The 13,715-nt window shown below is 39.7% G+C and overlaps 2 protein-coding genes across 2 annotated transcripts; one reads left to right on the forward strand and one right to left on the reverse strand.

Annotated features, from left to right (window-relative positions):
- The first annotated feature begins 156 nt into the window (after positions 1-156).
- Positions 157-8,074, forward strand: LOC121407875 (adenosylhomocysteinase A-like). Its single transcript, XM_041599109.1, has 8 exons — positions 157-430; positions 2,471-2,661; positions 2,989-3,217; positions 3,975-4,087; positions 4,664-4,871; positions 6,340-6,545; positions 6,941-7,135; positions 7,943-8,074. Exons 1-8 carry the CDS (start codon positions 412-414, stop codon positions 8,072-8,074), a joined length of 1,293 nt encoding a protein of 430 aa, XP_041455043.1. The 5' UTR covers positions 157-411.
- Positions 8,075-10,631: 2,557 nt separating this feature from the next.
- LOC121409741 (uncharacterized protein K02A2.6-like) lies at positions 10,632-12,914 on the reverse strand. Its single transcript, XM_041601648.1, has one exon. It carries the CDS (start codon positions 12,912-12,914, stop codon positions 10,632-10,634), a length of 2,283 nt encoding a protein of 760 aa, XP_041457582.1.
- Positions 12,915-13,715: the final 801 nt, after the last annotated feature.

A 13,715-nucleotide genomic window follows, 5' to 3' on the forward strand; every position in this document is an offset into this window, starting at 1 on the left:
CTTCAATGATGCGCTACGCAAAACCCATGGAGCTACTACGGATCCTGTGCAATGCAGACTACTCTTCGCCATCAATTGTGGGGGAATTCCCTTCCTTCGCTCGGCTGACCTTGATCGAGGGCAGTGCGAGATGATAAGAGTTGAAGAGGGACTGACAGTCCTGGCGGCCGCCGAGCGAGCCGCGCGGTGTGGCTTCTCTCTAGCTCCAGTACCGTACCGTACCGGATACTGTATGTTGGAGCGCACTGCTGTTCCCCGCCTCCGATATCGTAGGGCTTCATTAGACAAAATAAGTCTACCATCACTGAGACTTTGAGAGGAATTTGATATTCTGTCCTTTGTCCTGTTTCTCAATTTGGATAGATCTACTGACTGTCTCGTCTTAATTTTCCAGCACTAGATGCAGCAGTCATGCCATCTTTCAAAGTTGGTAAGAAGAAAACTTGACAATAAAAAGGATTGCAATTCAAAATCAAATCAATTCATTTCAATTTATTTTCCAGTCCTACTGGTGAAAAAAAAAACAAACAAAAACTATAACGGATTATATCTTAGAGTATTGTGGTGAAGTTTCAGTTGACATAGTAAAATAAAAATAATGTCCTGAAGAAGAATTTGAGAAATCGATCTCATCTCTGCATTTTTATATGTTTTTAAACTTTCATAATATCCTTTCAATATCACTTGTTCACTGCTACCATCTGGCCTGTGGAGAATCTACAGGTAGGACTATGGTATGCCAATGCTGTATAGAGCACACACTTTAAAAAATCATCAAAATATCACTTTTGTGACCAAAATTACTAATTTCCATATAGTTTTAATTATTTATCATTAGTAATGTAGGAATAATTTTTGTATTCACCAGAGTGCTCAAAAACTTGAATTTTGGGCATATTTTTGTGTACGCCCTCTATTGGTGGAAAGTAATATGGCAAGAAAATTTTCATTTTTTGATCTCTATTTTTAATTAAGAAAAAATGATATAAAGAATCAAATTTAAATAAGAGCCAAGCGGGATGAATTAACAAGTCTAATGGAAACCGTCAGTGTAAAAAAATCAAGCATTTGCTCCAAAGAAAAAGAGAAAATAAGCCAAACATTGCCACCCTTATTTTGTCACACATGGAGATATAACTGAGAACAAGGTTATATTATATCCTTGTTCATTGAATGAGTGTTCAATATCCTACTCTACTCCTTGGTACTGGTAGACTCTACTATTTGATAGGCATAATATCATGAAATTCTTGAAAAATTGAGTGCTTAATTACTCATTTTGATTTAATTTTTGATCTAAGACCAAGTCTTTGACACCGTCTTTGTTTGTGAATTTTTGTTATGTATTCTTTAATTTCATTTAATCATTATTTCTGCCAATCTGCAGAAAAGTGGTCTGTGACTGGCAGTACTATTGGTCGAGCACCGCTGGACTGATGGCCGGGTTTGACCCAGACTTCAGATTAATCATTGCTGAATAACCAGTTACATAGGCCTAGATTACAAGAATCTCATTTTTAAGTAAATGGGCTAATAGGCTACAGCAAAATGGAATTCTTGGTAGATCGATCTATAAGTTTGGTTGTATTTAATTTTCAAGACCTCAATTTACAAAGGTTTAAACTGAAATGTGGCACACTAGTTGTCTAAGATAGCCTATTGGTAAAAATAAAACACACAACTGGGTTGAATTTTGTTAGAGTTTATGCTTAGGGTTCCATGTTGGGGGCTTAACCTCTCCAGTGTTTAAACTCTGTGAATCAATGCAAAAGAATCAAATGACAAAGGTGTATTGACATTGTGTGTGCATTTGAATAACAATACAAATTCAATTGCAATAAAAGCAGGGTGTATTTGCAATTGGCTGGTATGACCATCCCTGATTCTGTTCAGACAATTCTTCCCCTGGAGTAAAGCTTATCGGGGGGGGGGTTGGCTTCCCCAGGATAACAGCCCCCCCCTGGGTTGTGGGGGGGGGGGGTGGGGGCCGTAGAGCAGCTCTTCTTTATGGACACATTTCACAAATAACAACTCACACAGAGTCCTCGGGGGAGGGGGGGGGGTGGTTCATGCCATTGAGTAAAGGAACCTATAGTTGTCTCTGTATCAACCCTTTAAGAATTATGGACTGATGTGCAAGAAGTGTCCAGGCACTTTGACCTACATGTAGAGCTGCCTCTTCAGCTTGCAATACCATGGCAACTTTTCTATCCATGGGCAAAGATATTTCTTGTTTGTTTTAGATACATATGAATACTTGAATTAATTTTTTGCTAATATTAGGGAGGAATCTTCAAATGGGTCTGACCAATTTTCACCTCGTATTTTGTATGCATAGATGTTGAAAAAAAAATATACATATATTTTGCCTTTTCTTACTAGTTGCAAGGTGAAAACAAGAAACTGTGTTCACTTATTAGATGTATGTTACCATTAGGCCTTACTATCTTCTTGATATGATCTTGTACAGCTGACATCAGCCTGGCAGAGTTTGGCCGCAAGGAGATGGAGCTTGCAGAGAATGAGATGCCTGGTTTGATGGAGATGAGGAAGAAGTATGGACCCAGCAAGCCACTCAAAGGTGCCCGTATTGCTGGATGTCTTCACATGACCATTCAGACGGCTGTTCTCATTGAAACTCTCACAGAGCTTGGAGCTGAGGTACTTGCATTTATCAGTTGTAAATCTCTGTAAATGATAAACTGTTAAAAAAAAGGAAATGGTAATTTGTAAAAAGAAAAAGAAAGAAAGACCAACAAGATGTATATTACCATTTTGTAGTCTGAAAGTTAATGCTGGCCTTCAAAAACTTTGGGAAATATAAAATTGTCACTTTGCTTCCAAGTAAGTGTGTTTGAACTTTTAAGATGCATTTATTTATTATGATATGGTCACATCATATGAAACATCAGTGCCAAAAAATATTATTTAAGAGATGGCAATATTCTAAAATAGTTATAACTTTCTTCCCCAAATTACAATGGACAGGTCCAATGGTCCAGTAGCAATGTATTCTCCACCCAGGACCATGCGGCTGCTGCCATTGCGAAGTCGGGGGTGCCAGTCTATGCCTGGAAGGGTGAGACTGATGAGGAGTTAGTATGGTGTATAGAGCAGACATTGATGTTCAAGGATGGTCAACCCTTAAACATGATTCTTGATGATGGTAGTAACTTGGTCTCCTTGATTCACAAGAAACATCCTGAATTGTTAAAAGGTAAGACTTCCTAAAATAAAAAAAAATGTGTCAATATTTATACAGGTGGTTTATACCAAAATAGAAATTTAGAGGTTATTCCATTAAGTGGTATAGATCTACATCTTTGTTTCATGTTGTATATTAAGAAAATACTATATATATCATGATGCAAGCAGTTCAAAATCATAAAGACTTTAAATAAAAAAAGTGAAAATACTTAACTGTTGCAACATTTCACAATTCGGGAGATTCACAATACGGTGCGCTATCTATTGTTTGCAGCGGACAGGCCAAAATTCACAATGCCTCATGGGAAAAAGTCAACATCTGTCAACATGTGTTGTGTGCTAGTGCATGTATGCGATTATGCTGGCTGACACATCTTGACTGGCTTGCATACGCTGTTTATTAGGGTCCAGGAGGTGGGAGAGAAATTTGCCGCATATTTCTTTGCAAAATTTTGATCGTTTTGGTGAATGTTTCCTTCACTTTTGCCAAATTGTTTTTGGAAGCATCACAGTACACTAGCACTGTGCGCTGTCTGCACTCGATATCAATCCTGTTGTAAGAAATTTGGCCTGTTTCGCTGTAACAGATAGATGGCGCAGCATATTGTGAATCCACCAAATTGATTGCCTTCCTTGGGCAAATGAAGGTCTTGTTGAAGGGAAAGCCTTCATGATGTGAGAAATTGGAGATTCTGTGCACACGGGACCAAAGAGATTAATTCACTGATACATCGCATTGCTCATGTGTGATTTTTACTTTATTGTAGGTATCAGAGGTGCTTCTGAAGAGACCACAGCTGGCATACACAGTCTTAATAAGCTTACAAAGGAAGGTAGTCTTAAACTGCCTGTCATCAACGTGAATGACTCTGTCACAAAGGTAGATTTTGCTATCCTCTTATCTAGTTTAGATTTATAATTTATTATGTCTCATGACAATAATTAAAAACATATACAACACAAGTAATGATATCATAATAAATGACAATGCGTATGAATATGTGAACAAAATAACTAGTACAAGGCTAAGGGGAAAATGATAAAAGTTAAACTAAGAAGAAGCCAGGCTTATGAACAATTAGATCTTCTCTTGTAAATAATTGGAAATTATTTGTGGCTTATTTTCTGCTTTTACTTATAAAAAATATCAAATACCCCCTGCTGGAAAACAAACCCATTTGTCAAGTACCCATCGGCAATTTGTAATTGTATCTTATAGTTCATTTATGATGACTCTGAAATAGTGGTGTCGAGCTGGCTGGGCCAATAATCAAAACAATGAGCACTTTCAAATATTTTCTTTCTCTTCATAATTTGCAGTGTTAGTTAGGTTTGGCATAAACTAGAGAAAATAAATCTCTTCAGAGATTTTTTTTTTAATTCATGCAAGTTTGAGAGATGTTGGCCATGAAAAGAGTTAAATATAATATCCCAGTCTATTCATCTCTAAATGCAGAGCAAGTTTGACAACCTGTATGGCTGTCGTGAATCTCTTGTCGATGGCATCAAGAGGGCGACGGATATCATGCTTGCTGGCAAGATCTGTGTAGTTGCTGGTTACGGTGACGTGGGCAAAGGAAGTGCCCAGTCCTTGAGAGCTTTCGGTGCCCGTGTACTCATCACAGAGGTGGATCCCATCAACGCTCTTCAGGCTTCCATGGAAGGTCTGTAGCATTCAATGCTCCCTCAAAATTACCCTTGTTTTCATCAGGTTTAAATTTTGGGACAATTCCATGAAATTATCCACCTTTTTGTAAATCCAACCTCCAGTTTTCTCCATGCCTACTTTGCTGCTAAAGCCATGATAAAAATTAAAAATAAAAGCATCTCAACATATGAACCCTGAAAACTGATACAAATTGCCGTGGGAAGGTCTCACATGTAGTGATCGAAGATGCGTGTTCTATGAAATTACCCATTTAATTTATTTGTGCAATGAAACTGAATGCTCAACAATGAACAGTTCATCACAAGAACGTATTGGTCACAGAAATAATTGTTCACAGATCCACAGAGTCTACTTTTATGACGTGAAATTAGGTTGGTGCTAGAAGATGCCTGCACTCAGATACCCATATAATAATGTCGTACAGCTATTATAACTTGCGATTAATGTAAACTACCATGAAAAGCATGAGTGTGATGGGCTGCAGAGCCCAGCTACATGTATCATGGTAGTTGACAATAATGGCAAAAATTGACGTATTTGTAACTCTATGACCCGTACTCATTGTACTTAATCATGAACTATGCATATTTTGTATGTGCACTTATTTCGTTGCGTACACTAAGAAAAATCCAATTAAATGTGGGATTTTGGTAAAGATCGTTGAAAGGGAATCATGATAGTCTGCGTAAATCCTAGTTTGAGAATACAGGCCTTTATGATTCAGGCCCCTTAAAAAGATGATGATTTTACAACATAGTAAACTTTCATTTGTGATACTCTCATTGGGAGAGATAAGATTTTATTGCATATAATTTATGATTAAAGGTAGAACTTTCATAATTTTGAAACCTAGCAGATAGACTAGCTGTGAAGCAGGCTGTTATTCTGATCTTGTAATTATCCAAACATGTGAACAAATGGTAAATTGCCGATTGGTCCACTGCCAACTCGTCCACTCACTACGTGGTCTACCTTCATTTAGTATAATGCCATTCGGTCCACCAGCATTTCATCTACCATTTGGTCTAATAACCATTTGGCCCAATCATCACTTCGTCTAATCACCAGTTTGTCTATGACTTTATTTTTTTGAATAACCATTCTAATATTTCTTTTGATTTCATTCATTTTTCCCAATTAACACTTAGTATAATTAGACCAAATGGTAAATGGACGAAATGGCTATTGGACCAACTGGTTATTAGACATAATGGTGAGTGGATGAGATGGCAATTAGACCATGTGGATATTGGACGAACTGTTGGTAGACCAAGTGATAGTAGACAAGTTGGCATTGGACCAAATGAATATAAACCAAACCAATCGGGCATTACAATCAGCATATTGGGTCATTCATAGCCAAAAAAGCATGTAGCAATAACTGCAAATTTTAATACAATGTATTTTATAATGTATGTCCCTGATAATTTGGATTTGGTCACTCATTTATCTTCCCTGTCCAGGTTACCAAGTTACATCCATGGAAGAGGCCTGCAAACTGGGCCACATTTTTGTCACAACCACTGGATGTCAGAATGTCCTAAGTGGCCACCATTTCCTAGAGATGCCTAATGATGCCATTGTCTGCAACATTGGACATTTCAGTACCGAGTTTGATGTGTCATGGTTGAACAGAAATGCAGTTGAGAAGGATACCATCAAACCACAGGTGAATAGAGCTAAGTGAAAGAAATAAAAATAAAAAGTCATTATTTTATAGCAAATACCACTTTATGAAAGAAAGATTCACACAAGAGAACAAACATTTCTGTAATAGTCAGTAGACAAAGGCATAATCTTTTAACCAGACTTTCTTTCTTTTTTTGATTTGTCATCTTCTCATGGAACTTCGTTTTGTGTCTCATAATTAAAATATTGAAATTTTTATGAAAATTGTAGTAGATTATTGTAGTATTTTCCAGGTTATCACTGATAATAGTTTTTGTATTGAAACTATTCCAGGGCAGAAGATATTACACCCATATATAAAATTCTAACAAGATTCCTAATTTGTTTTAATGGGAGAAAACTAAAATTGACATTGTCAATATGTTTCATTCTTAGGTAGACCGTTACAAGCTGGAGAATGGCAGACACATTATTGTTCTAGCCGAGGGCAGCCTTGTTAATTTGGGCTGTGCCATGGGACACCCCAGCTTTGTCATGTCTACATCCTTCACGAACCAAGTCCTGGCCCAGTTAGAGATTTGGACCAATACTGGGGCCTATGGTGTTGGTGTCCATCGGCTTCCCAAGAAGGTATATCTGGTGATGTTGATGATGGTGTTGGATGGTGATGATGGTGATGATGATGATGAAGTTGGTGATAGTGACTGTGATAGTGATGATAATGGTGATGATGATGATGGCGATGATGGTGGTGATGATGAAGATGATGATGGTGATGATGATGCTGATGCTGGTGCTGATGACTACCTTTTTTCAGTTGATAATTTTGTAAGATCAACAACACAGTGTTTAGTAGTGTTTGGTATTTAGCAAGGGTCAAATGATATCCAATTAATTTGAAGCATGACAATGCAATAGAAGCTTTCCCAAATCACAAATTAATGTGACCTACAAGTTGTGTCATAAAAACAGAAAAATGTCATTTGCGAAAGTTGATCTAGAACTGATTATAAAATGCCTCATTACATTTACATGTATGTCGGGTATAATATGATGGTGTATACAGGGTTAGATGATTCATTCATCCATTTATGTTTTATTAAGTCAAATGTGTGCTTGAAATGTTGCTTCAATAGGCCCATGGGAAGTAGGGAGTTCAGGGGAGCATTTCATCCAAATTTTTGTTTGACAAGTTTTCATATCTAACAACTTCCCTTGATTTTGATTGATTGGCTGAGAAGCATTATTACTATAGTAACTGTCGGATAAAACGTCCAACAGACCCTTCCATGAAACGCCCCCAAAAGTCATTGTAATTATATGATATAAAAGTGATTGTAATTGATTAGATCTTGCACTATTAGGTAGCTAGGTCTCGCCTAGCTCTGTATATGTATCATATTTATTTTTTTCTTCTCCCTTTTTGAAATAATTCAGCTTGACGAAGAAGTTGCCCGTCTTCATCTAGATCACCTCGGGATCAAACTGACCTGTCTTACAGATTCTCAGTCCAAGTACCTTGGAATTCCTAAAGCAGGACCCTACAAACCTGAGCACTATCGGTACTAGCCTTGAAGACTTGCTCTAAATCAGCCTCATGATCATCAGCTTCTCACTTTTAATGTATATAAGTGAAATTTTAAATTACTTCACCATGGCATCTCGCACTGATACACAGAATGTTTTATCAAGGGATAGCTTTGAAGCTGCTGAAAGAGATTACTCTTCAAGCTTTGGATGTTTTGAAACAGGCGCTACAACCTATGAGACTGGCCCTGCAAATAGTATTGTTAATAGCCATACAGATTAAAATATCTGGTTTTATTATAATAATAATTATAGACAATAATAGACAGGCTGTAGCTTAAGCAGCCTTCCAGCGTTCAGTGCATTTCAAGGAATAGATTCATGCCAGGTACCCATTCACCTCAAATGGGTTGATTGCAGCACAATGTGGATAAATTTCTTGCTGAAGGAAAGTACACCATGGCTGGGATTTGAACCCACGACCCTCTGTTTCAAAGTCCGGAGATCAATCCACTGGGCCACAACGCTCCACATTCTACATTCCCATTATACATTCAAGTTCAAGTAAAAGTAAAAGCTACTACATTTCATTTCAGAACAACTCATCAAGTACATTCTCAGTCCTATTCATTCTTACAATGTGGGTGATAGTGACTTTTACCATGGGTGATTTCAAGTACGGTGTTGAAAGCTGGTGTTGGTGTTGTGACAACGCCAACACCAGCCACAACACCGTACTTGAAATCCGGCTGGTGTTGGGATTGACCTCGAAAAATATGACGTATTTCCGGCTGTTCGTGTTGAAGAATGGTGTTGAATATCGTCTGCTAAACCCAGCACTGCGGCTGGTGTTGACGATCTACGTGCAATTTCCCCATTCACCAACACCAACCCCCAGGGATTGGGAAAATCATGATTTCAAGTTCGGTGTTGGTGTTGGCAATCTCAAGCTCGTGAACAGGCGGCGAACACGATGAAACATCCCCGTAAAATTTACTATTACCATTAAGATGAGTTCAAATTATTTGAGCTTTATATATTTTGATGAAGAATAATGTTCACTCTTTCGAATTCTTAAATAAATTATAGCATTTGTATTCTGAACAATGAGAATTTGATGCATTTCTCTCCGATTTCATTTTTGTCGAGACTTCTCGCGTTAAGTTGAGATGATTTAGCAGCGCAGCGCAGAGGCGTGACGTCATGTGCTATCGATAAACGCAACCGGTATCGTTCCTCTGAACTCAGCTCGGTGTTGGAGCTCGGTTCAGCGGACTTTTTACGCTACCAACACCGAACACTGTACTTGAAATCACCCCATGTATGGTTGAGTGCTGGCACTTTTAGCCTAAAGGAGGATTAAAGTGACCTGTCTTACATAACAGTGGAGGTTTCTCGGTGTAGTGGTTCAGTCTCTTGATTCTTAAACCAAGGGTTGTGGATTCGAGTCCCACCCAGCGCTAATGTCCTTTGGCAAGGCACTTATCCACGTTCATCACTCTCCACCCAGGTGTTAAATAGGTACCTGGTAGGAAGTGAAAATCACTGTGATTAGATTGGCATGAGTGCATGATAATTGGTTGCCTGGCCAGTGTTATGTACTCCTAATTAATCTACAGTAATTAGTAATTAAGGCACATAATAAGCACACGTCTGATACCATTGGTATATGATTCCAAAGCAAGTTTATTCCGCATTGTGCCTGCGCAGCTACAATTGTGAGTCATGGTATGACATCATGAATGACATCATTATCAATATATAACATCTCTCCCCCCTTAGATTAAACATACCTTTTAAACATCCCAATTCAATTTGTAACTCAAAACTGTACCAGTAAATATACACTGGTTATGAAACTATATTTTGAAATTTAACAATTTCTTTCAGTTCCCAGACTCAAATTTTACCTTTAAAAAACTTTTGATAATTATCAAACATTATTAAATGATATACGTCAGTCAGGAACTGAAGTTAGAATTAAAACTAACAAATTCAATGATACTTTTTGTTTCACTGAACAAAACAATTAAATCAGGAATTTTGACAAGGTCCAAAAATGTGTGAGTAAATAATCCAAGACAAGATCTTATTAAAATTATTGTTTGTGTCCAAAATTATGAAAATCCATAATAGTTTGGTTTTCTACGCTCTCGTCTAGGATAATGCTTTATAACGTCATTGTGATCGACTTCAGGATTGTATTCACGATCCGCGTGAATGTCTATCTGATCTTCATTGACATTGCGATCATCATTGTCGTTATCACGGATGATAACGACATCTTCGTGTGTCGGGCCGGTGTCGTTGTTCGAGGTCGATGAAGTCGAGAGTCGACTTCGCAATTGGTCAACATGATGTTTCCATTTCAGCGTCGAGTTATTGGCTTTGACATTTACGACATAGGATACTGGACCTTTACGTTCGACTACTTTTCCGGGTAGCCATTGGTTACCTCGCTGTAATTCCTCACAAGGACTTCTTCTCCTATCTTAAATTCGCGAAGTTTGCGAGAAGTGTGAGCGGTCTGTGAGAATTGCTTATTCTCAACGGTTGCGTTCACATCAGGCAGAACAGAAGATATGCGAGTACGCAACTTTCATTTCATGAGCAATTCTGCCGGTGACTGATTTGTGGTAGCTTGTGGAGTTGTTCGGTAACTCGACAAGAACCTTGCTAATCTCGTCTGAAGGGGTCCACTCATTTTTCTGAGTGCTCTTTTCACAGTTTGCACTGCTCTTTCCGCGAGACCATTAGTAGCTGGGTGATATGGTGCACCTCGAATGTGATTGATTGCGTTCATTTCCTTGAACATAGCGAATTCCTCACTCGTGAAACAAGGCCCATTATCCGAAACCAGCGTTTGAGGAAGACCTTGTGCCGAAAAGACTTCTCTCAATTTGTCTATTGTCGCTTCGCTAGTCGATTTATTCGTAATGTGAACATCTATCCACTTTGAATACGCATCTGCTATTACTAGTAACATTTTCCCTTCTACTGGACCTGTGTAATCGACATGAATTCGCGACCATGGTTTACTTGGATATTCCCACTGATGTGGTGGAGCTTTCGACGGTTGTCGCTGGTGTGATTGACATTTTTCGCAAGATTTAACTTTACGCTCCAAATCTTTGTCAATCTGTGGCCACCATACGCAACTTCTCGCCATTGCTTTCATACGCACTATCCCCGGATGTGCATCATGCAATTCTTCCATCATTGCTTCTCGACATTTCATGGGAAGCACCGCGCGAGCTCCCCACAATATTACTCCCTCATGAACACTCAATTCATCTTTTCTATTCAAATACGGACCGAATGCCTTATCTTGTAATTCATCCATTGTAGGCCATCCTTGTAAGATGAAGTTACGGACCCGCGACAAGATCGGATCTTTGTCGGTAAGAGAACGGGCGCGCGAAGGCGTTATCGGTGTCCTATCTAATGTATCCATAAGTGCATCAGCATTTGAATTTTTCTCTCCCGCTTTATACTTTATTTCATATTCGTATGCCGCAAGTGTAATCGCCCACCGTTGGACGCGCGGAGAAGCCATCTGTGGAATGGCTTTCTTCTCGCCAAAAAGACCAAGTAACGGCTTATGATCCGTAATTATTTCGAATTTACGGCCATACAGATATTGGTGAAACCGTTTCACACCAAATACAATCGCGAGACCTTCCTTGTCTAATTGCGAATATCTGCGTTCTGCAACATTCAATGTTCGCGACGCGAACCCGATGGGTTTTTCGGTCCCATCCGAAAATCTATGTGCGAGTACGGCTCCGACACCGTACGGACTAGCGTCGCAAGCTAGTATAAGTTGCTCTTCCGGATTGTAGTGAGCTAACACTCTAGTTGAATTAAGCAACTGTTTGGCTCTCCCGAAAGCCTGTTTTTGCTCTTTACCCCACTGCCATCTTGCGTCTTTCCTCAACAACCGATGAAGAGGTTCTAGATTCGATGCAAGGTCGGGTAGAAATTTACCATAGTAATTTAGCAAGCCTAGGAACGAGCGGAGTTCCTTTACGCTCTTCGGTTCGGGCGCATTTGTAATGGCTTGCACCTTGTCCCCCGTGGGACGAAGACCCTTTTCAGTGATTGTGTGTCCGAGGTAATCAACCTCGTCCTTGAGAAACACACATTTCTCTTTCTTTAGTCTTAGTCCAGCTTTCAGAAGAACATCCAGGACTGCTCTCAGGTTCTTCATGTGGGCATCTGTTGACTCTCCTGTGATGAGAAGATCATCTAGGTAGACGGCCACACCTGGTATACCAGCCAGCAATGACTCCATCGTCCGCTGAAACACAGAAGGTGCAGTTGAAACTCCAAAAGGCAGTCTCTTATATCGAAATAATCCTCGATGTGTGTTGATAGTGACGAACTCCCTGGATTTCTCAGACAGGACTAGCTGTTGGTAGGCATGAGAAAGATCCAGATTTGTGAATTTCTTTCCATTTGCAAGCCTGGCAAATAGCTCTTCTACTCTCGGGATCGGATAGGTATCCGATCGAGCTGCTGTGTTAATTGTAGTTTTATAATCCCCACAAATGCGAATGGATCCATCTCCTTTGACAACTGGGACCACTGGAGCTGCCCAGTTTGAAAATTGAACTGGTTCAATTATGTCATCTGCTAGAAGGCGATCCAGCTCTTGATCCAGACGACTTCGAAGCGAAAATGGAACTGGACGGGCCTTCAAAAACTTAGGTGATGCATCGGGGTCAATATCCAGATCTACTTCTACACCTTTCAACTTTCCAAGTTCCCGTGTGAACAGTTCCGCGTAGTCTGAACACAGTCTGTCCACTGCGTCATTGACCCTGACCAAGTTTATCTCCCTCCAGTCCAACTTTATTTCGTGCAGCCAATCTCGTCCCATGAGATTCGGCCCTCTGCCTCTCGCAACTATCAAAGGCAAGCGTTCCTCCTAGCTGGTTGCCCTTGGATACGGCGACTTCACATTCTCCGATAATTTCGACCAAATGCTTGGTGTATGTACGAAGCCGCGTCTTTGGATTGCTCAGCTTAGGCCTCTCTTTGTCACTCCACTGAGAGAGCCACGTTTTCTCATTGATGAGCGTTACTGCCGAGCTCGTGTCCACTTGGAAGTTAATAGGTTTCCCTTTCACTACTAGCTGAGTCATAATCGGAGGCAGTTTGGAAGCTTTCGTCGAGTGTGAATACAGCCCGTAGCTTTCGTTTTCATCATCCTCTTTTGTTTCGATCTGCAGAGTGCGAGATTTATTGGAGGTGGTTCATTTCCCTTGCTGCTCGAAAACTTTTCTCTGGTCCTTCCTCTCTCCTTTCGCTCTGCATACCACGGCAAAATGTCCCTTTTTCCCGCAGTGGAAACACTCTCCGTCTTTTGCTGGACAAGCCTCTCCTTGATGCTGTCCCTTTCCGCAGCGACCGCATGAGGAATGTTTCTTGGAAACAAGGCGTTGTGACGACTTACGATGACGAACACCATGAGCGATTTTGTTCACCACCTCTCCTTTGTTCTGATCTGAGATCGGCTATATTTTTATCAGCTAATTCCATTGCTAATGCAATATCTTTAGCTTTTTCAAATGTTAGAGTTGGTTCAGCCAATAATCTCCTTTGTATTCTATCATCCGCCACTCCGCACACAATCCTATCTCTCAACATCTCCTCTAAAATAGTATCAAACTTACATTCA

This window comes from Lytechinus variegatus, chromosome 2, assembly GCF_018143015.1.
Source record: "Lytechinus variegatus isolate NC3 chromosome 2, Lvar_3.0, whole genome shotgun sequence".
Classification (NCBI taxonomy): Eukaryota; Metazoa; Echinodermata; class Echinoidea; order Temnopleuroida; family Toxopneustidae; genus Lytechinus; species Lytechinus variegatus.